We start from the raw sequence: 24,248 nt of genomic DNA on the forward strand, positions 1-24,248 counted from the left end.
CACTCAGCCGAGGGCATGGGGAGGGGGAGCAGGGAGGAAGGGGGGGGATCGTGTCTGCAGCTCGCTGCTCCGAGCCGTAATGTCACGCATATGCCACTCACATTTGAAATTTCATATTTGCCCCCATGATCGTACCACGTTAGCATCCATTTTCCGATGCCAGAGGGTTTGTTATTTACAACACCCTCCCACGACTCTCGCTTTTCCTTCCCAAAACGCATCTGTATGCGCATCGTGTGCATGTCGTGTAATGCACACACGAGTATGTGTGTATACGAAACCACTGGGGTGCGGGTCGGAGGGAGGGGGGGATGGGGGGGTAGGGGGGGTTGATTTCTATGTATTTTCTGCCTTTTGGTTTTTGTTTTTTGCTATCGTACTCTGGAGCCCGAGTGGCAAAGAATAGCTTTTATCTCCCATTCCCCCATGGTGGTTATTAAAGGCGAAGTGAATACATCAGCATCTTTCATTAAAAAACAAGGAAAAGAAAAGAAACCCGGACCCCCTCCCGGACCCCCCCCCCCTCCATAACAACAGCAAAATCTACGTAGGGAGATATCAGCCCCAGCTCTGCCCGTTTCGTGGCTTTTCTAAACTCCTGACGTTTTGCAACATTGCATAAACATAAAACAATCCATCCTTGATATGGAATGCAAGGGCGGATGACAGCGCAGCGCAGCCCCCTCGGCTTCGATTGATTTACGCCGAGACTGACGCTTTATCAGGCACACGAAAAAAGTTTGACCAATCATTTTGCTGGGAGCTCACAACACAGCAGCCCAACTGTACTTTGTTGGCTAGGAAGTTCGAGAAGGGGGTAGAGTACAAATCTAGATCTGTCCTATATATTTTTTTTTTCCCTTCATTGAACCGTGCTTTGTATGATGTCTGAGAATGTCCATTTCTGGGACTCTTAGCAATTACTATGTCGACTCTATTATAAGTCATGAAAGTGAAGACTCGCCTTCAGCTAAATTTTCATCTGGGCAATATACGAGTTCCAGGCAAGCTGGGCACAATGAACATCTAGAATTCCCCTCTTGTAGTTTTCAGCCAAAACCTCCTGTTTTCAGCGCCTCCTGGACTCCTTTGAATCCACATTCTTCTGGTACCCTTCCTGCCGTCTACCATCCATATATTCAACATCAAAGCGTCCCATCTGATAGCAGGTATCTACGGAGCTGGCTGGATCCAGTGCCCAGAGCAGAGACCCTCCCCGGGCAGGGATCTGTTAAGGCTGAGCCGCTGCTGGGCCGTCCCGGGGATGTCCATAAACAGGGAACACAGGAGTACAATTTAGAAACTTCTGCTGCAAGGGAAGGGATCGTTTCCAATCAAAGGCCCAGCTTCGAGGACAATAAAGTTTGTGAAGGAAGCGAAGACAAAGACAGAACAGATCAAAGTAAGTTATAAAAGTGAGGAAGTAAACAGTATAAAAGCTGGAGGAGGTGCAATAAAAGGGGACAATGCTGCGTAAAGTTTAAAATCAGGGCTTAAAGAAAACTCTCAGATGGCTGATGCCAACCTAAGGGGAGAGGTGGGGAGGGGAGAGGGGTGGCATTGTTTCTGGGGGGAAATACAAATAAATATTAAAACGAGAGTCGTCTCCGACCAAAACAGAGTCCAGAGAGGACAAAAGCTGGATCGAGCCGTCCTCCTTCCTACAGAACGCTGACTCCGGCAGCGGAGATCATTGCTGTAAGAGGGAGTGAGGGAGTGCGGGGCTGCGGGTGGAGAGAACCGAGGGACTGGAGGGGGGGGAGAGTGCGGGGAAACGCGGGGAGAAGGGCCGGGAGAGGAGAGCGGAGGTCGGGGGAGAGAAGGGAAAGGGAAAATCGAGGAGGAAAAGTTCACGTGGGGGGGAAGTAAACAGCGGCGGGGGCTTTTCCGTGCCCGCTGAGCTGCGCTGCGCCGGCAGATTGAAGGCTCGGGGCTCCCCTTCACCTCGGGGTTTGTTGTTTTTTTGCTGCCGTGGGTGTATTTGTCGTGAGCGTTTTGCTTGGTTTCCTTTTTCCCTTTTCTTTTGTTTTTATTCTTCTTTTATTATTATTTTATTTTATTCTTTTTTTTTTTGCACGCCTCCGCTTCTTTCTGTTTCCAATTACTCGTATATTCGTGCCTCACTTCAGGGTCTGACTGTTCCAAAGCCGAAATATCACTATTTCCAAACTCCCTCCGAGTTGAGTTAAAAAGAGAGAGAGGGGGGAGTGCTTCCAGCTTAATTAGCTCTTTATTTGTAACGTAGCCAGATTGGAGAACAGCTAAACTTCAGCCTGTGCCTTTTTAGTGACCTGGTTTCTCTTTTATTAGCCCTAAAACGCAGAATGAAGAATCGTTTTGATGTGTTTAATAAGATTATGGTTAGTGCTGCTTGTAATACGCGTTGTTGTTGTTATTAAAATGACGCAAGAGAGTTTGAGTGTGTAAGAATGGGGGGTCTTCACCCCGCACCGGTTCGGTTGGTACCCGGGGTCCATCTGGGAGGTGAAAGGGCTGAGAGGGAGAAATTTGGCTCCAATATCGCGGCGAATGTTTGAGCAATGAAAGGCGAAGTTGTTGCGGAGTGTTGGGTTGGAGAGGGCAGAGAAAGCCCCCGCTAAAGGTACAGCGTGCGGAGCGTGTGCAGGACACCCTGGCACAGTCATTCCGTGAATTAACTTCATTTTGGTTTTTCCACCCCATCTCAACCCCCCCTTCCCCCTCCTCAACCCCTCACCCAAGTGTAGGAGCAACAGTACTGAAAACGCGGTGTATTCCCCCCTCCGTGTGCACGATGGTGCGGGGGCATTCTTTTTTTCCCCTATCGTTTGGCTTGCACCGTGCACACTCACTCACACACACACTCACACACACACAAAAAGAAAGTCCTGTTCTATTGTGCTGGGCAGAGATCCAGAACAAACTGCAAGCGGGAGGTGAATGGTCGGAGAGAATGAAATATCCAGGTTCTGTGCTCAATGTCCCTGAAATTCAATATAGAAAAGCCTCGTCCAAGAAAATGTTATTAAGTCCTAAGTAAGCGCAGGGACCAGAGCTAAGAGGATGCAGTGTGGTTTCTCTATGGCGTGTGGTTACGACGCATATTTTGTTTTAAATAATAGTTTAATTTGGGCTAATGTGGAGAGGCTGCCAGGGCTGGGAGACGGAGCTGTTTTGCAGCGAGCACTCCCACCCATTTCCCTGACTCTTTCAATTTTTTGAAAGTATTTCACAATAATGAATCTCTAGGCCGGTTATGGCACCGGGATCTGTGAATTTATTTGCTAGGTTTGCAGGAAACCATGTGCCAGAGCCTCCCCTCATTTGCTCGCCCATTCAGGAGGGTGTATACAGTCAGTAAATAAAATACCCGCGTTTCAAATGCCTCCGATTTTAACGATCCGAGATGCGACCGAAAAAATAAAAGAAAATAAAACCCGACCAAATAAAAATGCGTTATGAAGCAGAGCCCTCCGTTGCCATTAAAAGATGGGTAGCAGGATTAACAGTATCAATTATTAACAGCTTTCTTCCTCTTTAATATTTAATTCTGCATATTAGATCGAGTCAATTACATTAAGGAAATAGCAGCGCAGATTCGGAGGAGGCAGTACTTACAGGGGAAGATTAAGCGGATTATTTGTAAAAATATTCCATATATTTCGTTTTACGTGGAGGGGAAAGTCGTGATGGGGCGCGTGTGTGTATGTATATATTTATAACGGCCCGTTTAATTGGTGTGAAGGTTTACGGCTTACGGCCATCATTTCAGAGGACGAAAGGGAAATAAAATAGAAATACGTGGTCTGTCCTTTTCCTTTCCCTCCTCTCCTCACCCCAACACTCCTCCGATATTTGCATGTGATTAACGAACACTCCATTATTCGCCCCCGAAGCGCTTCACCTTTGGGTGCGACCTCACCCAGCACTGAGTCTGCGGGGCTCGTATCTTAAAATGGTGTTTTTAATCCCTCACCTCCCACCTCCTCCTCTTCCTCCCTCCCAAACCCCCATCCCAGCATTGGGTTTAAGCCCGAAATGTGTTTTTATGCAGAATGTTCCCACGTAACTTCTCTCACACGCGAGTTATGGAGGGGGCTGGGGGGGGGAGGGGGGGGATTATATTGGGGCCGCTGTTCTCCCTTCACATCGGCCCTACAAACGTCCATGCTTCAGCATAACACTGTCCAGACCTCCTGTAGCAGAGTCCAGCCAGCCCTGAGGATGTTTATGGTATCGAGATCGTTTCTTGCCACGCAGCAAAAATAAGCAGGATTTATTCAAGGGGCCTTTTTTTTGCCCCCCCACCCCCCCTCCCCTTTCCTCTGCCTCAGTCCCCTCTACCCGCAACTCTGTCTCTACGGGAGTGCACCCGCAGACACGTGGGGAAAAGCATCTGAAATAGATGCGGGATTTTGGCTTTGCTTTCTCCCATAGCAAGGAGAGAACATCACTGCTGCACCTTGGGAATGGGTAGGAGAGGGGGGTGAATTCTGGCCCCCACTTGTGGGCAGGGCTCGCTTTGCCGAGGCTGGGCTGCTTTCAATCCGTCTCCCATCTCGGGTTCGCATATGCGTGTGTATAATCTTCGTATTTGATGGCATGATGAAAACCTTCTGAGAAACACTCAGGCTGTATCGTATTGATCTTGGTGCTTTTCTTTCAGCCAACCCAGCTGCCAGCTGGCTGCACGCCCGCTCCTCCAGGAAAAAGCGATGCCCTTACACGAAATACCAGACCCTGGAACTAGAGAAGGAGTTTTTATTCAATATGTACCTGACGAGGGACCGTAGACACGAAGTGGCCAGACTCCTCAACCTGAGTGAGAGACAAGTCAAAATCTGGTTTCAGAACCGAAGGATGAAAATGAAGAAAATGAACAAGGAGCAGGGCAAGGAGTGAAAAGCAGCAGAGCAGCACCCTCCCCTTCCTTCCCCCCCTTAACTCCCCCCAGCCCCCAGCTCCGAGCACCCGAGCTGCAGTGCTAACACACAACCCGAACCAAGGGGAAAACCTTCCCAATTCCCCATCTCCACCTTTGCATGCGAGATGTTGCTTAATATCCTTTTTATCCTCTTAGCGTTGCCACGTAGGAGGCAACTTAGAGAAAAAAATAGTGCAGTTCCTCTTTGGGGGGCACATGCTGGGTTTTGTTTCTGTTCTCTTGTTGTCTTTCTCTATTTCTTTTTTTTTCTTCTCCCCACAGTGTAACACAGACACAGGGCTCCTGTAGGAGCAGCAGCTTTCCCTGCTTGCATTCTCTCCATGGAAAGCAAGACGACAAACACAACCGGCCACAAACCCCCACCAAAGCACGCTGCCTTTCTTTCTCCACGTAAGGACAATGCTTCGCACTCACAGCACCCGGCACACACACAAACACACACGTTGAGGTGGCCGAGGAACCGGAGGATTTAATTAAACTGCCGCAAGACAGACACATTCGTAAGGCTTGCGTTTAATTGCACCCAACAAATCATTTTCAATTCGTCAACTTTACAGTAGGCAAATCGCTCAGTGACAGCCCCCACTCCCGACTGCGCTGGGATTCTGCTTCCTTTTTCTTTTCCTCTTCCTTTTATTATTATTATTTCTCTTTGTTTTTATGATGCGGGGTTTTATTTCCATCTTACCATGGTAGATATGTGACTTTGACCTGAAAGTTTAGTAGGAACCTTCCAGGAGAACCACCCCTCCACCCCCTTCCAACCCACTCATCTGGTAGTTTTATATTGGGTCACTTGGAAAAGGAGACCGGAGGGGTGGTGTTGGGGGGGAGGAGAGGAGAGAGGCTGTGTGTGGGGCACACTCAGAGCCGCATTGTAAATTATTTAGGAGAAAAAAAGGGCGGAAGAACCCCTGCCAACTTATTCCTAACTTTTAGAGGGGGAGGAAGAATGGGATTTTCTAGTTTAAAAACTACCTTCGTAGCGCTATTAGGGGAGGGGAAGGTTGTGTTCTTAGTGCTAGCATATTTATAATTTATTGTGGATTGACTTTTCCTAAAGCAGTAGGCTGTTGCAGAGATAAAGTGCCAACCCTGGCGTGTGTGTATTTCTTCCCCTCCTGTTTGCTGAGACGCTGTTAACGCTCGGGTGCTGTGGAGTTTGGGTTGCAGCGGTTCCTGGCTCCGTTTCCCCTCCGTTCCAGGGCCACCCCAAGCGTCCCCATCTCCATCCTCATCCCCATTCCCATCTCCATCCCCTTTCCCATCTCCATCCCCATCCCGGCTCAACGAGCTCTACCAGGAGCTCTACCAGGAGCTTCCCCCCCCCTCTTCTCCCTCCAAGCACTCTCTATAGCCCACCCAGCCCCGATGGTTTACGGCGAGGGCTCCCGGCATTCCGGACGGATGCTTTCTGCTCTGACAGATCCGCTGCAGGTTTCTCCCCAACCATGCAGGACTGAGTTTCCTTTATCTCTGTAAGACTTCACTTTGTTTTGGGAAGGGGGGGGTAGGAAGGGGTGGGGGGGAGGGAGCGGTGGGGGTGGGTGGGTGGGGGGTGGATTAGTACCAGTTGATGATATGGTGGCTATTGTAAAACGTGGTTGTGGTTGTGCTTCTGTGAATGTCGAAGCTCGTTTTCTGTTTCTATTGTGGCTTTTAAGTATACAAAGAGTTCCTCAGTTGTTAGTTGGTGGAAAAAGAAAAAAAATATATATGGAAATAAACCTCTCTCTTTTTCTTCGTGTGCAAGTTTGTATGTTTAGCTGCCAGGAGTCTCTTAAGGAACGAGGGGGTGTGAGGTAGAGCGTGTTTTTTTTGGGGGGGGGAGGAAAGGGAAAGAAGAAGAGAAATCTGTTTCTGCTGTCTGCGCGGATGAACCGGCACAAATCTGTTCTGATAAGCTGCTGGGCATCTTTAGCACGAGGGCTGTGAGGCTGCTTTTATCTGCTGGGAACAAAAATGGCCCTGGGAAGGAGCGATAGGCAGATTTGAGACAGTGTTCCTGTTTCCCCCCCCACTCCCCCCCGCTCCCTTTCCCCCCTCGATGCAGAGATAAGGGCTGGGAGCTGCGCTGAGAATCGCACCAGTTCAGTTCCTCGTGATCTCGGGGGTGGCGGGGGTGGGGGGGAAACAAATCCTCCTCTCGACCAGAAACCAGACCTGCTGTGTTTAATTCCATTCCCTCCCAAAGTTTGTTTTCGTGCCCAGACTTTTCCCGTTTGAAAAGTTCCATCCTTCAAGAGCTCCTTTGGGAATGGAAAGTGGGGGGTAAGGGAGGGTTGGGTTGAGTTGGGTTGGGTTTGGGAGGGAGGGGTTCCAGGTGTTGATAGAGCACAACTGAACTCCCTGTTGAGCCCACGGTCCCACTCTCCTTCCTCCAATCCGCGCTCAGAAAAGCTGTTGCAAAGAGATTTGGAGTTCTGGAGCTGAGGAGAAAGTTTGTGGCTTCAGAACCATTGCCCCAAATCCGGATTTATTGAACAAATATAAATATATATACATATACGCATCTCTGTATAAATCGAGATGCTCGGTTGGGGGAGATGATGGAGGAGCATGGAAAGCAGGCAACCATTTCAGTTTTGTTTGGTCCTTCTCAAGGGTGAAGGAGCTTCATCTGCTCCTCGCATTGGATTGACGAGCCCATATTTCGAGCTGAGCGTTGGGTTAAATCCGTGTCAGTGGATGTTCAGGAGCGCACCCATCTCATTGACATTGGATGAGTTCTTCCCTTTCCTTAAATCAAAGGGCAGTTATGTTTCAAATAACAACGGGCTTCTATTGGTTTTCATAGCATTAGAAGCATCAGCGCGGGTTTGGTTGTTCTCTTTTAATTTTGATCTTTAGGAAATATACTTGAAAATGTTTGGGGGGGTTGGGAGGGGAAACGTCTTTTGTAGCGTCAGCCCGGATGTATTTTCTGCGGATGTTTAATGCTCCAGAATAAAAATCGATCTGAGAACAACAGCCCCGATATGTCATTGTGTTATACGGCTTCACCTAAAATCCCAGAAATATTTTCTCGGTGTTTTTCCTCGTTCTTTAGTGCCTCATTAAGTGTATTATCAGAATCCATTTCTGCTTAGGTTAAAGGAATAAAAAAGGCTCCAAGAAACAAACGGAAATAATTCCGGTGCAGCAAGTGCGTCTCGGTCTCTTACAGCCTCGGTGCGTTTCTAAGTCTTATTCTTTTTCTCTCTTTTCTCTCTTCTTTTTTTACGGTATCAACTCGAAGATCGTTTTTTTCCGATTCCCTTTCAGGGCTGCAGTTCTTTTCCTCGCTTGTTTGTTGGTTCGTTTGGAAGCTTTTCGTCTTTGCATCCTCACATCGGCCGCGGGGCAGACGGGCATTGCGGGCGCGCTCGGTTTGACGGTCTCCGTTTATACCTCAATGCACGGAGATACCAGAAACCCCAAAGTAACACGGGGACACCCCACCCCACTGGCATCACCTCGGCTTTGACACCCCGTTCCTTTTGCCGTGGGCTCAGCGAGAGGTAATTCCGCCTCTAAATTCGTTTGACGTTTTATTGCTCGTGAAGGGAGAGAAGTGCCGGGAAAGTGCTTCTCTCTATTAAAGAAATCAACAAGAAAATACATAAAATAAAATAAGAAACCCCAGCAAAACCAAAACCAAACAGAATCCAAGACCCGCTCAGCCCTGCGGGAAGCAGGTAGTGAGAAACCCAACCCAGAATCTCTTTCCACTAATTTTTAACATAATGGGAGCTCTAAAGGGTAATTTTTCACTTCTTTTTCTTTCCCGAAGAAAATCCTTTCTTTAAGGGCAGCAACGAAAAGAAAACAATAGAAGAAAAAAGATATTCGGAGCTTACAGAGGGAAAAAGAGAGAGAAAGGGAAGGAACTTGTCATAAAAAAAGGAAAATTCAGTGCAGTGTGCTGCAATAAAAGAATATGACCGCTATAAAACTTTATAGGGTATAAATTTCTGAAGGTTAAGGAACTAAACGGCTGTAAAGCAAACAGTGCAAGAAAACTTTCAGGAACTCCTAAATTACTACAACGACTTGGGAATGTGGGGAAACCCAACGCGTAAATGTTCTTATTTCTGCTTCGGTCGCATATAAAGTTGCTTTCTTTATTCTTGTTTTGTTTTGTTTCCTAACGGGGGGGGAAGTGAAAAAATAGGAGATAAACCAGGGGGGAGAGAAAAGGTGGGGAGGGACTTTGGCTAATTTATTCTTCTCCTGCAGTTGCCTTGAAAATCCCGCACTCTGGATGATACCCTTTGTTCTTTTCTTTTTCCTTTCCTTTCTTTCTTTTATTTTTCTTCTTCTTAACCCCCCCCTCCTCCCCAATCCTTTCTCTTTCTTTAAAGCAATTCCAGGCTGCCAGAATGCAGAGCCTTGCACACAACAACACACACAGGGGCACCCCCGCACTCACACACTCCAAGTTCTGGCGAGACGTCTGGGCTTGGGAAGCTCTTTATCGGTTTACAGCCCTGGCCTTCCCCCTCCAGAGCAGAATGACCAATTGTTTAGTCTCGGAATTTGAAACAATAGTGGTTTTCAAAAGCAACCCCGTTTTGTCTCTTTTATTGCTAGCAGAGCGGCTGGATGATGGGGCTCTCGGAACGCAACCCTCCAACGCTAAGAAGCGAGAAGGATGAGGTCCATTTTTCTTTTCCTTACCCTCTCCTTTCCCCACCTCCCTTCCTTGGCAGATCCGTGCCCCCCCAAACCCAACTCTGCACCTCACTGAGACCCCCGTACCCCCGGCAGCGCTGCAGTACCTCATTTGGCCGCGAGGTGGCGCCATTGCTCCACGATAGACTAGAGCCCCCATGCGCGGTGCTCCGCGCAACACCTTGATTTCATTAACTGGCGAGCAGGAACCATCCCGAGGCATAAAATATAGGATTAATTATAGCTGTTTTGCCGATTTTATAGGTTACATCTATTTTTCTTTTATTTCTTTTCCCTTTTTTTTCCCCCCCTGCGAGGGTGAATTGTGTGATGCTCAAAGGGAAAAAAAAATAAATAAATAGAGGAGGGGAGTTAATCTGTCGGCTGGGATGGAGTGAGAGGTGGGACACGCATCTATTTCCAATGTTCATTTAAAGGGGAGAAAACGGATCGGTTTTGTCTTCTGCGAGTTCGGGTGGAGGTGGGAGGACAACTTAATTGTCTCCCAACCGAAGATTTACGTTTGGGGGACTGAAAAGGAGAGTGGAATGGAGAGTTCGGGCAGAAACGGGCACGTAGAATGAGGATGTTTTTCCTTGGCACTGTATCTTGGCCATTAGGATGATCTGTTCGATCTCAGCTCTTCGTTTTGTACGTTTTAGATTCATAAGCATCGCCAAAAACACGCTTATGTGGGATTTAGTTCTTGCTCTTTTTGGTAACGCTGCCTCTTCTTCGTGCCTAAAGACTCCGCTTAACAAGCTTGAAATACTCCTAAATGTCACAAAATAGTCCAACACGATGAACTTACAGCGCTTTATAATGTGCGCCATCCCTTCGGTAACTCAACAGCATCAAAACGCAAACTTTTAGCCCTATTAATTCACTTTTATTTCGGCCTTATTCCCCCCCACACCCCATCATAACTACGAGGCAACCACCGTGCAGACTCTCCAACCCTTCCGTTCATAACAAGGCAGGCAGAAAAGCCGGCAAACGCTGCCAGGAGCGTTTTCCTCTCGAATCGATGCAGCTTTGCTTCGGCTGAAGTTGTGAGGGGAAGAAAAAAACCATTCCCCGATCTGCTGTTTTCTGCTGAATAATGCCTCAAAGTTACAGCGATGCGCACACGGGAACGGCTCTCAAAGCGATTTCAAGCATTACCCAAAGAGGGAAAAGTCTCAACACCTCGAGATTCCGTCTCGAACCCATCCAGTGAGACGCACGTGGGAAGAGATACGGATAAAATAACAATAATAATCATAGCAATAAAGCAGACGGGGGGGAAATCGTGCCCTCGTGAAAGCGCAGAGCAGCGTAAAGTTAAGGTTTACCTAACAGAGGGTTCGGGGCCGTTCTTTTGCCTTTCTTGCCCGTGGATTCCCAATAAATCTCTCCTCCGTTGGGTCTTTATAAATTACCTCTACCGCACACACCCCACACACATCCGCACCCGTTCAGCTTTTTCTTCTTTCCCCCCCTCCCTCCCCTTCTTTAGAATAGAAACATTTTCCTTTCATCGGGAATCCGAGTACAGTAGATGAGTGATTTAAGATCACTATTGATTTGCAGTGCATTGATGAGTTACCGTCACATCACGGCCATAAAATCCTACCGCCCTGTCTATAAACGCCAACTTCCAACAACCAACTTTCCCTTCTCTCCTCCTCGGGGCTCCGTTTAGGAATGGGAACCGCTGTGGTTTTCAATTTTACCACTATCAAATGGATGCGGGGACGGCTGTAAAGGCACAGAGAGGGACGCGAATCCTTTGCTGGGGTTTCTTTGGCCAATTCAATGTTTGGCTCTGTTGAAAATCCGAGCCCCGCGCATCCCCACACTGCGCTATTCAGCTCTGTTTCCTTATGCGCACCCATTTCTGGGCTTTTATGTGCGAAGATGAAACCAAAATCTGCTCAATCGACGATAAAAGTGTGGAGAAAAATAAAATGTTAACTTGCCTTTTAGGGGGAGAAAAGCCTTAATTATACCACTGCAAGTACTCCAACAACAATAATTACTTGAAAAGGCTCTTAGACTCGGCTCAAATTATCCCTGCTCAAAAGAGGCGAAACGTGTTTACTTAAATTATTTCTCTAAGGGTGCTTTTAAAGTTTTATTCCGTTATTATCTTTGTTTTCTTTCTTTCTTTCTCCTTTCCTCTCTTTTCTTTCCTCGTACCTTCATTCCCCGCCCGCTCCCACAGCCAATTTTAATGCAGGCATTTTTACCACCACCAAAACGAAGTGACCAAAACCAGGGCAACTTTTCTCCTCTTTCTTTTTTCACGTTGTTTAGGGCTGAAAACCTCCCCTCCGCTCCAGGCAAGCTAAAGGAAAAGGGCTTTTTCTACCCAACGCCGTGAGGGAAGGTGCAGAGTAAAGCGGGGGTCTCAGGACGAAGGGGAAAGCGAAGTGTTTGGAAGTGTCTTTGAGTTGTCTTGGAGGAAGAAGGGTCGGGAAGCAGAGCGGGCATTGCGAGGGGGGACAGCGTTGGGGTGGGAGGGGTTGGGTCCGTTATTAGCCGGAATGCGTCTCCGTAAATACATATTTGCTGAGTGCGAGAAATGGATTTCCAAATCTACCCCCTGTGTGTTTTCGATGGTGGGAAATCGCAGCGTTGGCATCTTAGGGGGTGAGTTTGCTCCGCTGTTACGCCCATAAAACAGACGGGCTCGCTCTTGTTTCCCCTCTGCCACCCTTCCCCCCCCCACCCCCGACCCCCCCAACACACACACACCTCTTCTCCCCATCTTTCCTGGTAAGTCTCAACCAACAACAAGAAGAACAACAACAAAAAAAGAAGAAGTTGTTGAGGAGGGGGGCGAAGTGAGGAAGCGGCCATCAGTGAGCGAGCATAGAGGTTCTGCTCCGGAGGTGATAAGAGAAACAATACTCGGAGTTTGCAATCATCCCCGACCACATCTTTGAGGAGTCCTCGGAGTGAGGAGGGCAGGGGGAGAGGGGGAGGATGGAGGGAGGGGGGGGGGTGTTGCGAGAGAAGCACCAAAAGTCAATGTTATATACGAAAAACCATAATCATTTTAATTCAATATTGACACCTCCACATCTCGCCGTAATGCGGACGAGTCCAATCGAAACCTCTGTTTTATAGCAGTAGAGGAAAGAACTCGTAAAATCCTAACGGCTTTTATGTAGTGCGGTATAAACAACAACAACATCCCCGGCTTTATGGCGTTTTATAGTTTGTTAAACAGTTTACAGCCTTTTTTGGGGCTATTACAAATGCAATTCCCTTCATGCGATAGTTAAACCTTTATCAATAATAAGGAAATTGATCATTAAAATGTTAAATATGACTACCTCGTTTGTTTTAAAATATGTTTAGGGTAAGAAGCTGTATGATTTGATAACTTGTATTAAAATACCAATTACATTTATAGGACCTTTTAAAACTGCTAGCAATTAAATCGTGTTCTTTTACAGTTTTCCAAAGCGACCCTGACATTTAAAAAGGCTAAAACTGCCTCGTTAAAATTTCGAAATTAACGACTGGGAGCGTTTCTCTTTCATTTTCCAACACTCCCCAAAAATCAATCTTTGGGGTGGTCGAGGTGCGTGATTTGTTGTGAGGCGAGCGATATCTCATTAATGTAGGTAGTTAAACATATTTAATCCGTATATTCACCCCACCTCCTCTCCGTCTCCCTCCCGCTCCCTCTCTCTCTCTCTCTCTCTCTCTCTCTCTCTCGCTCCCCCTCGCTTGCTTTTCCTTCTTTATTCTCTCACACTCTTCCTTTCACAATCATGCAGTGCAGAGTCCGTGTGGAGTAAGGAGAAGCCAATAGGATGAGGTTTTGGTAATAGATGCAAATGATCATGAAAAGACACTGCAAAATATGAAACAACTCATTTGCGCCGAAGTAAATCACTGAAAACTGTTTATGAACTGGCATCTCTTCTTGGAAATGTAAAGCGAGAACTCTTTAAGTGGCGATCTTTTTTTTTTTTTTTTTTTTTTAAGGGGGTTTTTGGGGGGGGGGGGGGAGGAAAGAATTCAGTACCATGCAGGCTTAGAGTTTTGATTATATCCTCCTTTTATATTCCTGGAAATCACAAAGTGTCGTCGCTTTGCATCTTAGCGCTTTCTTTTTTTTCTGCCTAATAGACTCCGGTGGTTTTTTGCTTCGGTTGGGTTTTTTTTTTTTCCTTTCTTTTTTATTTTTCCTTTTTTTTTTTTTTCCCCCCCTCCCCTCCTTCCCTTTTCCTTCCTCCGTACCGATATTATTATTTAAATTAAGATGAGCTCTTATTTTGTCAACTCACTCTTCTCCAAATACAAAACCGGGGACTCTTTGCGTCCCAATTACTATGACTGCGGGTTCGCTCAGGATCTTGGGGGCAGACCCACGGTGGTGTACGGACCCAGCACGGGGGGCACCTTCCAGCATCCGACCCAAATCCAGGAGTTCTACCACGGAGCATCATCACTTTCCAGCTCCCCTTACCAACAGAATCCCTGCGCCGTGGCGTGCCATGGGGACCCCGGCAACTTCTATGGCTACGACCCTTTGCAAAGGCAGAGCCTCTTCAGCGCCCAGGAGTCGGACTTGGTGCAGTACACGGACTGCAAGCTTGCTGCCAGCGGCCTTGGAGAGGAGGCGGAGAGCTCGGAGCAGAGCCCTTCTCCGACCCAGCTTTTCCCCTGGATGCGACCGCAAGGTGAGGCGAGATGGGAAGGACAGCTAAGAGGCATTTCCTGAGCCCATAAAGTATCCCTCCTATCTTTCTTTCTGTCCCCCTTCCTTTCTTTCTGCCCCCCTTCCTTTCTTTCTGCCCCTCTTTCTTTCTGCCCTTCTTTCTTTCTGCCCCCCTTTCTTTCTCTCATTTTCTTCCCTTTCTTTCTTTCTCCCTTTCTCTCTTTCTTTCGCTCCCCTTTTCTTCCCCAATGACTGTATTTTAGTGCTTTATGGGGGTAAACTTTTGCACTTGTAAATTGCTTTATAGTTTAATTACCCTGAAGGAGCCCTTTTCTTCTGGGGGCTGAACGAGCCGGGCTTTCAGTGGAAGGAAGCGTCCTTAAAGTTTATGGCACTTTTATAGCCTTAAGAAAGCCCCTTCATTTTTTTTGTTTCGCGTTTGATTTGGGATTTCGGCGGTGCTGTTGGCTCTCCCCGGGCTGCGGTTCTTTTTGTGCCCTTACATCCCCCGGTGCCGGAGCTGTTGTTGTTGTTGTTCGGGTAATAAGGAGTGCGCGAGTGGAGGCTTTGCTGGGCTGCTCGGAGTGGGCTCGAGGTGACCCTCCCCACCCCCCACCCCCCCCCGCCCCCCCCCCCCCCCCACCACCATCACCCTGTTCCTTCAGAACCATCTTCCCTTTATAATATCATACAGCAGCCTTTCCTCTCGCTCTTTGCTTCCTGCCTCGCTTCTGCGAGCCCTTTCTCCCCCCCCCCTCCCTCCCCTCACCTCCTTGTGTGTGTGTATGTGTGTGTGTGAGTGTGTGTGCGCCCATTCCCGAGCCTGGTTTATGTATCTTTCAACCTCCTCTTCTTCCCCTTTCCACCCAACCTTTGCAATTCCCCAGCAGCCGCTGGACGGAGGAGGGGGAGGCAAACCTACAGCCGCTACCAGACGCTGGAACTGGAGAAGGAATTTCTATTTAATCCCTACCTGACCCGCAAACGGAGGATCGAGGTCTCGCATGCCCTGGGATTGACAGAAAGGCAGGTCAAAATCTGGTTCCAGAACAGGAGGATGAAATGGAAAAAGGAAAACAACAAAGACAAGTTTCCCAGCAGCAAATGCGAGCAGGAAGAACTGGAAAAACAGAAAATGGAAAGAGCCCAGGAGGTGGACGAGGAAGGGGAAGCACAGAAGGCGGACAAGAAATAAAAAGGAGTTTTGAGGACTGAAAGGAGAGCGCTGCTGGGGTGGAAGAGCCCCCGAGCCCCACGTTAATGGTAGTTAATGTAAGGGAGGGGTATTGGGGGGGTTTGGGGGGGGGGAACCAACAGCGCATAGAAAAGAGAAAGAAAGAAAAAAAAAAGACCCCCCCATCCCCCCCATTTTATTGCTGTAAAACAATATAGCTGTAAGCACCACTTTCCTGATTATCCTTTGATACAATGAAGAGTGATGCAAAAGCGCCGCGGAGCTCTGCCCTGCCTTTTGCCAGTTATTAACTAGTGGTAGTGTAACGCAATAGCTTATGTAAAACATGACTGTGAAATCTTCTCTCTCTCTCTCTCTCTCCCTCTCTGTCTTTCTGTCTCTTTCTTCTTTCCTTGGGGGGCGGGAGGGTTGGGGGGGTGGGGTGGGGGGGTGTTGGTTAACATAGCTTTCAATGCTATAGGAGTTCTGTGAAATTACATTCGTGCACTTTTTGTTTGGTTTTAATTATTCTTATTTTCCACTTATTATTATTTCTCTTCTTATGTTTCTTTGCGCTTTATCTGTATGTGCTGGAGGTAGCTATTGAGACAAACATCCCAACAACATGAAACTGCCTATTTATGCTAGAGTTATCTCTTTCTCTCTCCTTTTACTTTCCTTCCCTCTGTTCTTTTGTTCGCTTCGGGATTTTTTCCTTTCCTGTTTGTTCGTTTGGTTGCGATTTTTCAATGTCTCTTAAAAAAAATAAGAAAAAAAAAAGAGAAAAATAAGAAAAAAAAAAAAGAAAGAAAAAAGATCATGAAAAAAAAGCGTTTTTTCCTCTCCTTTAGTTAGCATGCGCACAGTGAAGCAAGTTGTAAAGTGATCCTTAGGTTAACTGTGAAAAAGAATGTATACTGTATACGTGAATTACTTTATTGGGGGAACTAATGATATATTTTGTTGTTCTTTCATCACTTTGTTCTATTGTCTAAACCTGGAAGCGGCGGAAGAAAGTTACAATAAAGTTTACAAGCGAGAATTCCGTGACATCATTCTTTTACCCTGCTCCATTTCCTCCAGGACCACTTTGATAGAAAGGAAATAAAAGTCAATTGTGTGGGAGCTGCAACCCCGGCCATCAAAGCCCGCAATGCCTGAGAGATGCTGGGCCGCTGCTGGGCCGGGCAGGGGCCGGGGAAGGGGCGGGGGGGGGGGTTGGAAGAGGTGGGGGGGACACAGCGATGGCTTCTGCTCTTGTTGTTGTTTCTAACTGTTCATGCGTGGTGACAGGTTGGGAGATGTGTGGAAAATCATCCCGAAGGTAACGTGTGTTTTCATTGCCCTTCTTTCTCTCTGTGTCTCTCTGCCCTCTCTCCCTCTTCCTAAAGCTTTCTCTGCACGACGGAGCCCGGCTCTGCTCACTTTCCTTTCCAACCCCCCCCCCCCCCCCCCGCCCCCCTTCTCTGTTCTGTGTGTCGAAGCGGTGCAGCTGAGCTCTCTGCTCTCCTGCCATAGCAAAGGGAGCGCGGATGGGGCTTGGGGATGCACACACATCCCCTTGCAACTTAACCTTGGGAAAGGAGAACCGGTGCAAACCCTAACGGCACATCCACCATTGTCTGAGCTGCTGTTCCTGCCAGTAAGACTTTATTCCTTTCTTACTCCCCCTCCCCTACCCCGCTCCCTCCAACCGATAAAAGAAAGGGGGAAAATTGAAGCTGATCTGGAAGATCTCTTTGCTTCTCCAGCAGAAAGCAAATCAGCCAGCTGGTAACGCTTTCCTATAACTGTAATTGAGTCCCGCAGAAGCGCTGACGCGCTAAACAAGGGATCTGTACAGCCTTTATTTTTCGCAACAAGAAAAGCAAATGCCAGTTCAATACGAAACTCAAAGCCCGTGGCATTGGAATAGATGAGATATAGAGCTGAATGGCATTTGAAGTGGGGGGAAGCGGGGGGGGGGGAAGAGCTTGGAACTATTAGGTATCAATCAGACATTTGTCTTTTGGGGGTGGTCGCAAGAGGGTCAAGGGGGGGGGGGGGGGGAGAGCATGTAGTCCTCGGAAAAAAGTGCTTCGGAGCCGGGAAATGAAGCGAAGGAGGGAATTTTCGACGGGATCAATAAAGGGATAAATAGAGCTCCGCTCCTTTTCCTCCACCAGAGAGAGACCGAGAGGAGCAGCGCTGCTCACCAACCCCCCCCGCCCCCTTTCCACCCCCCTTTCCCTTTCGCCTTCTCTTCTGCCCTCGGTCCTCCAGCTGAAAACTGATTACAGGTTGCTTATCGACTCCAGCACAATTTCACCCCCTTCCAGCATAGATCTTGGAGGGTTTTATATCGCATCAATTATTTATCATATTTTATAAATCCAGCAGCACTACAATTTTTTGCCCCCGAGGAGGGAGCGGGCGGCGATTGGCGCCGCTGGAGCCACGTGCCCGCGCGTCACATGGGCCGGGAGGAAAAAGGGCTCCTTTTTGGTGTAAATCTGGACTCTAATTCCGTAATATATCACGGTACCTCGTAAAACCGACACTAAAACGTCCCGACCTACAAATCACCCGGCCAAATTATGAGTTCATTGTATTATGCGAATGCTTTATTTTCTAAATATCAAGCCGCAAGTTCGGTTTTCCCATCCGGAGTCTTTCCCGAGCAAACTTCTTGCGCTTTCGCCTCCAACACCCAACGAGCTGGTTATGGGGCCGGCTCCACGCCTCCCTTCGCCTCCTCCATGCCCGGGCTGTACTCCAGCGGCAGCGCCGTGCACCCCCAACCCCCCGGCATGTATTCCTCGGGGTACGGCCTGGAGCCCGGCTCTTTCAATATGCACTGTTCCCCCTTTGAGCAAAACCTCTCCATGATGTGCCCGGGAGATGCTTCTAAGCAAAACTGCAACAAAACGGACCAGAGGGATTCAGATTTGCAAAGCGACAGTAACTTCCGCATCTACCCCTGGATGAGGAGCACAGGTAAGCGCAATCCTCCTTAAAGAAAGGAGACTGTGGTGGGGGGGGGGATGGGGGGAGTGTAAATTATTTTATGGCGTACGCGGGGGGTGGCGGAGGGGGAGGGGGGAATTGTCCCCATCTCCTTTCATGACGTTTCACCGAAAACGAATCTCCGGCTTCAAAAGGGTGAGAGAGAGAGAGAGAAACCCCCGCCATAAAGCCATCCTTTTAGCTTTAAATATTTATTAGTGGTGCTGGGGCTGTGTGTGTGCCGTGCAAAAGGCAGTTTGTCTTAGAGGGGACAGACAGAGCTGCAGGAATAATGGCCATCCCCTTCTTCTCCTATATTTACAGGATGAAGATCGCGCTACCCCTGTGTAGATGTAGATATAGATTCCGAAATAAACTATTGATGGGAGGTGCTCTCAAGCTCGTTTTGTTTTCTCTCAGGCTGCAAACCCTTCCATTGCCAGCCCCTCGCCACCGCATCCCAGACACCGCGATTAAGCCTAGCGTGTTGCCATCTGAAAAAGCAACACATCATCCTTGGCTCAATTAAAAGCCCTGTTTACAATAAAAACGCTGACATCCCGGCCGGGATCCGGCTGTAGGGACGGATCCAGGGACTGCGGGGTGACCTTCCAAATAACCCCAGACAGGATCTCAAAGCAGGGAACCCCACGCCAGGACTCTGCTCTGCCTTCATCCCCAGCCCTGCTCCGTCTCAGTGTCAAGTAACATTTCTTAAACATCCCGTTCCCATCGCACGGGAGTGCATGGGATGCGGGTAAGAAGCTCCTGGGGCAGGAATTCCCTTCACTTTGGGCCCCACTCGGGGTACTTCCCTGTGCTTCAGACACCCGTGGATGTGTTTATACCCGAGTGACCCTGGCACGGGAATGGGAAGAGCTGTCCTGCCTGGGAGCGAGGAGAACGCATGAGCTCATGTCTCTGGCCGCTCCGGTGCCAGATTGCAACTTGAGAGCATCCCTGAGAGCAGCCAAATCTTCGGAAAGTGTCGTGTTAGTAAACTTCGGGGGCGAGGGGAGTGCGGGCCAACCTCCTGCATAGAGAGGGGAAAGGAAAACAGAGGGGCAGCCAATGCTGGGCGGCTTCACAGGCAGGAGGTACCCTAGCACTGATTTGGTGGTCAGTCCTTTCCATTACCTGCTCCATAATTCATTCAGTTTCAGAGTTGATTTATCAAAGACCAAATATTTCTGGTCGTAAACACTTCGTCTCCCCTTTTATCCGGCTTTAGATTTAAGAAGCCCTCCACTCCCCACCCCCGCACAACCCCCCCCATAACCCACCCACCCCTTTCAGCATGTGACGCTACGAGGAACAGCGTTAGGAGGGTCTGGAAGAAGGGCAAACGGGGGGACCCCTCACTCCCAAACCTGGATGCTCTGTGATCTGCCGTGCTTAAAACCAGAGAAATTCGACCTCAGGGATCCCTCCTCCAGCGTCTGATGCCCACTGTGCGATCGCGGTTGTGGAATTTCATCAGAGTGCAGAGATAGAGTTGTCATCCCTATTCAGCAGCAGTTTATGGCTCTCCCTCAGCAGATTTTACAACCCACATTCCACGACCTGCAGATTCGTACTTTACAGCTAGCACGGCTATTTTGCTTCCCCCCCCCCTCCCTCCTTTTAATGACTGGATCTTTTCTTCCTTTAAAAAGGAAAAAGGGGGGGGAAGAAAAGGGGGATGGGGGGGAAGGAAAGAGGAGTCCGATGGAATGTGTGGAGGAGAGGCCGAGGGCTGCTGTCCGCCATCCCCACTTCTCCACGAAAGAATACATTATACTATAGATAGACGTCGCATTTACACAGAAAATAGAGAGGGATCACAAGGGCTATATTGTACCATTATTCCCACTTGCACTCTGGAAACGTCGGGTTGGAGAGGGGGGGGTGGAATTACGGGGTCGGGCCCCTTACAGACCCTCTCCAAACAGCGGAATAGCAGCGCAGAGGCTGCGGTAGGGTTGAAGCTCTTCCCATGTTGTGCACACTCGGAGGTAGCAGCCCCTACGTCAGCCACAGCCGAGCAGAAGCCACCGCTGTGCCCAAAAACATCCCCTGAAATAATTAAGACCATCACACACCTTCCCAAGCAAGCAGCCCGATGACAGCTTTAGGAGAGGACAAATAGTTGGGGTTGTGGAGGTAGCGGGCGCAGCTCTCGCTGGGTTCTTTTTGTGTATTTATCCCTCTTCCATCCGAAGTTTGTGGTGTTTAAACAGAAATTAAACAGGAGCTGGGAGAGCAGGAAACTTGGTGAAGTTTGCAGCTCCATCCCGCTCGGCTCTGAGGCACAGCGGGGCTGCAAGCGGAAAATCACCGCTCCCTTCTCCGAGATGAAGGGCGATTAAATTCGCAATGTTTTGGGGCCGAGAATAGGGAGGGAGAAGTGGGAAAAGCTTCTGGAGCAGGGAGTTGGTATTGAGAATGTGGAGAAAGGTAGGATCAGCTTGTGCTCTTCCTTTTGTGGAGCTAAGGAGGACGGGTGTTGCTGGGCATCAAAATATAACCCCCCCTCTGCCCTTCAAATCTAACTGATCCTAATCTGCATTTCCTTCCCAGGCACGGACAGAAAACGCGGCCGACAGACCTACACGAGGCAGCAGGTTTTAGAGCTGGAAAAGGAGTTTCACTATAACAGGTACCTGACCCGAAGGAGACGCATTGAGATCGCCCACGCTCTGTGTCTCACGGAGAGACAGATCAAAATCTGGTTCCAGAACAGGCGCATGAAGTGGAAAAAAGAGAATAAAACTGCCTGCTCCGGTTCCAGCAGCCAGGAAAAGGCAGACGTGGAGGACGACGAGGAGGAATGAAAAGGACAAAAGGTGGATCCAGGAAACGTGAAAGCTCACGGGAACAGAGAAAAAGAAAGGGGGAAAAACCACCCAGAAAAGACTGTATACTAAAATAGATCGACGCTAAGTGCATAAATAATTAAAAACTTAGGAATGATCCGTTGTGTTTCCTGACACTGACAAAAAAAAAAATACTACCTATATCGAAGTCTTTTTTTTTGTACAATAGAATGAATATCTACCTATTAAATGTGGCTTTAGAGTCAGAATAGACACATTTTTTTCTATGTGAGTCTTCCTATAGTCCAAGTAATTTGTAAATCTCCGTTTGTACTTCGCTGTGTACTTTTTTGGTATGAAGTAACGTGGTCGTGTTTAGCACCTTTAATTTAGAAGATGTGACCTGAAAATCTGAATGCAAATGATACTTAGCATATATAGAATCCTGTACATAATAGGAATTATTATTACGCCTTCTCCCTGTAACCTCTGTGGTTCTTTCCACGTTGCAAGGCTGTTTTGTCTGTGTATATTTTTACCCGGATTTCCTCCTTGTTGAATCCCTGGGAGAGAAAAAAACAAAAAACAAAAGGAGTTAATATTGTGCTACGTAAACTGTTGTATATCGAAGTAGCAAAGTATTTAATGGCGACGTGTTGCTTTTGATTTTTCCCTCGTCTGTGTTGATTATTCTTCGAAATAAAAAGGAAATCTCCAATCTTCTCGAACCACGTTGCGTTCCATTCCCTGTCCTCGCTAAGAACACCACTCAAGGCTTTAGAATCTATCTATAACTATATAAGAGCAAATGTGTTTATTAAAAGACCCCTTTTATATTAAAACCTGCCCCGACCCATCACCACCCTGCGCTCCTTTTTCATCTCAGCATCGCTCCCAACACTTGAGTGCTTTATTCTTTTGGAGAGACTCGGCCAAAACGCGATGAGCAGCGCTGAAATTCGCGGCCGCTTCATCTGCCTCCCTCTTTGGCCACGGCCGAAGGAGGAACGCAGAGAGGCCAGGAGCGTCCAAATCACCTTTCGTTGTAATTCTCTTCTTCTTAAACCAATTTACAGGAATAAAAAACCCCGATCTATTGAGCCGGGCCTTCACTATTTTCTTTATTCTTTTCCCTTTTTAAAGATTCTCCTTCCGCTCTTCAATTACTTTACTGCGGATTGGAACTCTTTTCATTAGCACCGAATAATGTTTAGCATCAAAGAGCGCATCAAAGAAATTAAAGCAATTAAACGGGGCGTGTGGGGGGGGAGGAAATCAACAATGCAAAACAAAAGCGAGCAAATTTAAGCACTTGCTCATGGAGCAGCCCCCGCCGCTCTCCCCCTCCCGTTTATATATTTACAGAGTGCGTGGCACAACGCGGATTCCTCCAGCGGAGGCTCCGCGTAACTTGCTCGCTAAATGAACGCTCAGGATGATGCCGGGGAAGCGCAAAGGGCTTCTGGTTGGGGAATGGCAGCTTTCCGCCTTCCTCCCCTCCTTCCATTTTCGCCACCCACCGCCACGGATGGCCCCATGGAGGCGAACGGGGCATCCAGCAGAAGGTCCCAGGGAAAAAAAAAAAAGGGGGGATGATGCCACGTCAAGGAGCCGCGCGCCCACATCCATAAGAGCGATTTGCAGAGCAGGCTGCATCTGCTAATTACGGCAAGCCCATTAGTAAAAGGTGCCACTTACGGTGGCATATGAACACTGGAAATCCAGCTCGAAGGAAGGGAAAACAAAGGGAAATCTTCCACATTTTCTTGGTGAATCCTTTGGTGAGATCTCTTGGAGAGGTTAAAAAAGAAAGAAAAAAAGAAAGCTGTCTAGAAATTTCACCCCAACCCCCCGTTCTGCAGCCAACAGCCCCCCCCCCTCCCCTGCCCCCCCAGCCCCCCCTGGCACGGAGCTGTGCCTCAAGCAGAGGGGATCGAAGAGGGATCGAGGAGGGTCTCATGGAAAAGCCGAAGTGTGTGCCATGGCGATACCTCCGAGACCCGAACTGCGCACCCCGTGTGTCCCTATGGGAGTCCCCGCTTTATAGGGGGGAAATGAGCGGATCCTGTAGGGTGAGCGGCCGTGGGGAACCCCTGAGCACAGCCCCCCCCGACCCCCCCACCCCGGTTTTACCCAGGGCACGATCACCGCTGTCCGCCTTTATTTCCCTTTTTGTTACCCCCGAAATCTGCGAATTGCCCTTTGCAGCAAAAAAAGGGTCCCCGTTGCATTGAAAAATAAAGAGACGTCCAAAGTCTCCCCCGAACCCCACTGTTTTAGTGCCTTTGCTCGTTTAAAAGCCAAACCCAAGCCCAATCTCTTTATTTCGGGGGAGTCATTATTGTTCATAGCCTATTACACGAGGAATTATTCCATCATTTCTCTCCAACACCCCCCTCCATAGAACCAAAGGGGGGAAAATATCCCCGAACCCCTTTTCATATTCTTTTATTTTTGTTTAAAAAAAAAAAAAGATGGCGGCTAAGAAAAAGACTGCTGTTAAACCGGTCATGAAGAAATGCAATAAATTCCTTGTTGTTTTATGAAAATTTACAACTTTGTGATAGAACTTTATGAGTGGCTGGGTTCTGGGATTGGCCAGAGCCGGTCATGTGGACTGCTAACCGTGAACATGAACTTTTTATTATTTCCCATGTGGTTATATTGCACCATTCTTCTGTCCGCTGCACCTTGGGTCGGATCAGTGTCCTCTATAGGGCTCTCTCCTCTTTACATTTTTTTACTTTTGTGTATAGGCTCGATAGGTCTAAACCAGGGGAGAGGGGAGGGGGGACGCCTATACACACATCCACACGCACACATAGGCTCTCACATCCGCACACACACGTAGGAAAAGAGGGTTTTGGGGTTATTTTTTCCTTTCCTTTTTGGTTTTTTTTTTTTTTTTTTTTGCTAATTCCTTTGTTAATTTGCCTGCCGATTTGGAATCTCAGTAGTAATGGAGGGACAGTGGAGATTCTGGAGCGAGTGGCGGCTATCATTTTTCAAAGAGGGAAGTTACTCCATTTTCTATGCAAATGACAGAAATGCAAGAAG

General features: G+C 48.2%; 3 protein-coding genes across 4 annotated transcripts; all 3 read left to right on the forward strand.

Moving 5' to 3' along the window:
- Positions 1–741: 741 nt before the first annotated feature.
- HOXB9 (homeobox B9) lies at positions 742–5,355 on the forward strand. The gene is made up of 2 exons (XM_015885607.2): positions 742–1,402; positions 4,646–5,355. The coding sequence occupies exons 1-2, from the start codon at positions 895–897 to the stop codon at positions 4,879–4,881; spliced, it is 744 nt and encodes a 247-aa protein (XP_015741093.1). The 5' UTR covers positions 742–894; the 3' UTR covers positions 4,882–5,355.
- Positions 5,356–13,585: 8,230 nt separating this feature from the next.
- HOXB8 (homeobox B8) lies at positions 13,586–15,534 on the forward strand. 2 transcript variants are annotated; one of them, XM_015885612.1, is made up of 2 exons: positions 13,586–14,259; positions 15,125–15,534. In XM_015885612.1, exons 1-2 carry the CDS (start codon positions 13,839–13,841, stop codon positions 15,430–15,432), a joined length of 729 nt encoding a protein of 242 aa, XP_015741098.1. In that variant the 5' UTR covers positions 13,586–13,838; the 3' UTR covers positions 15,433–15,534. The 2 variants fall into 2 exon arrangements, with proteins under 2 accessions (XP_015741098.1, XP_015741099.1); XM_015885613.1 differs by having other exon boundaries at positions 15,128–15,534.
- Positions 15,535–17,450: 1,916 nt separating this feature from the next.
- Positions 17,451–21,919, forward strand: HOXB7 (homeobox B7). The gene is made up of 2 exons (XM_032440913.1): positions 17,451–18,387; positions 20,956–21,919. The coding sequence occupies exons 1-2, from the start codon at positions 17,988–17,990 to the stop codon at positions 21,207–21,209; spliced, it is 654 nt and encodes a 217-aa protein (XP_032296804.1). The 5' UTR covers positions 17,451–17,987; the 3' UTR covers positions 21,210–21,919.
- Positions 21,920–24,248: the final 2,329 nt, after the last annotated feature.

Source organism: Coturnix japonica, chromosome 27 (genome assembly GCF_001577835.2).
Source record: "Coturnix japonica isolate 7356 chromosome 27, Coturnix japonica 2.1, whole genome shotgun sequence".
NCBI lineage: Eukaryota > Metazoa > Chordata > Aves > Galliformes > Phasianidae > Coturnix > Coturnix japonica.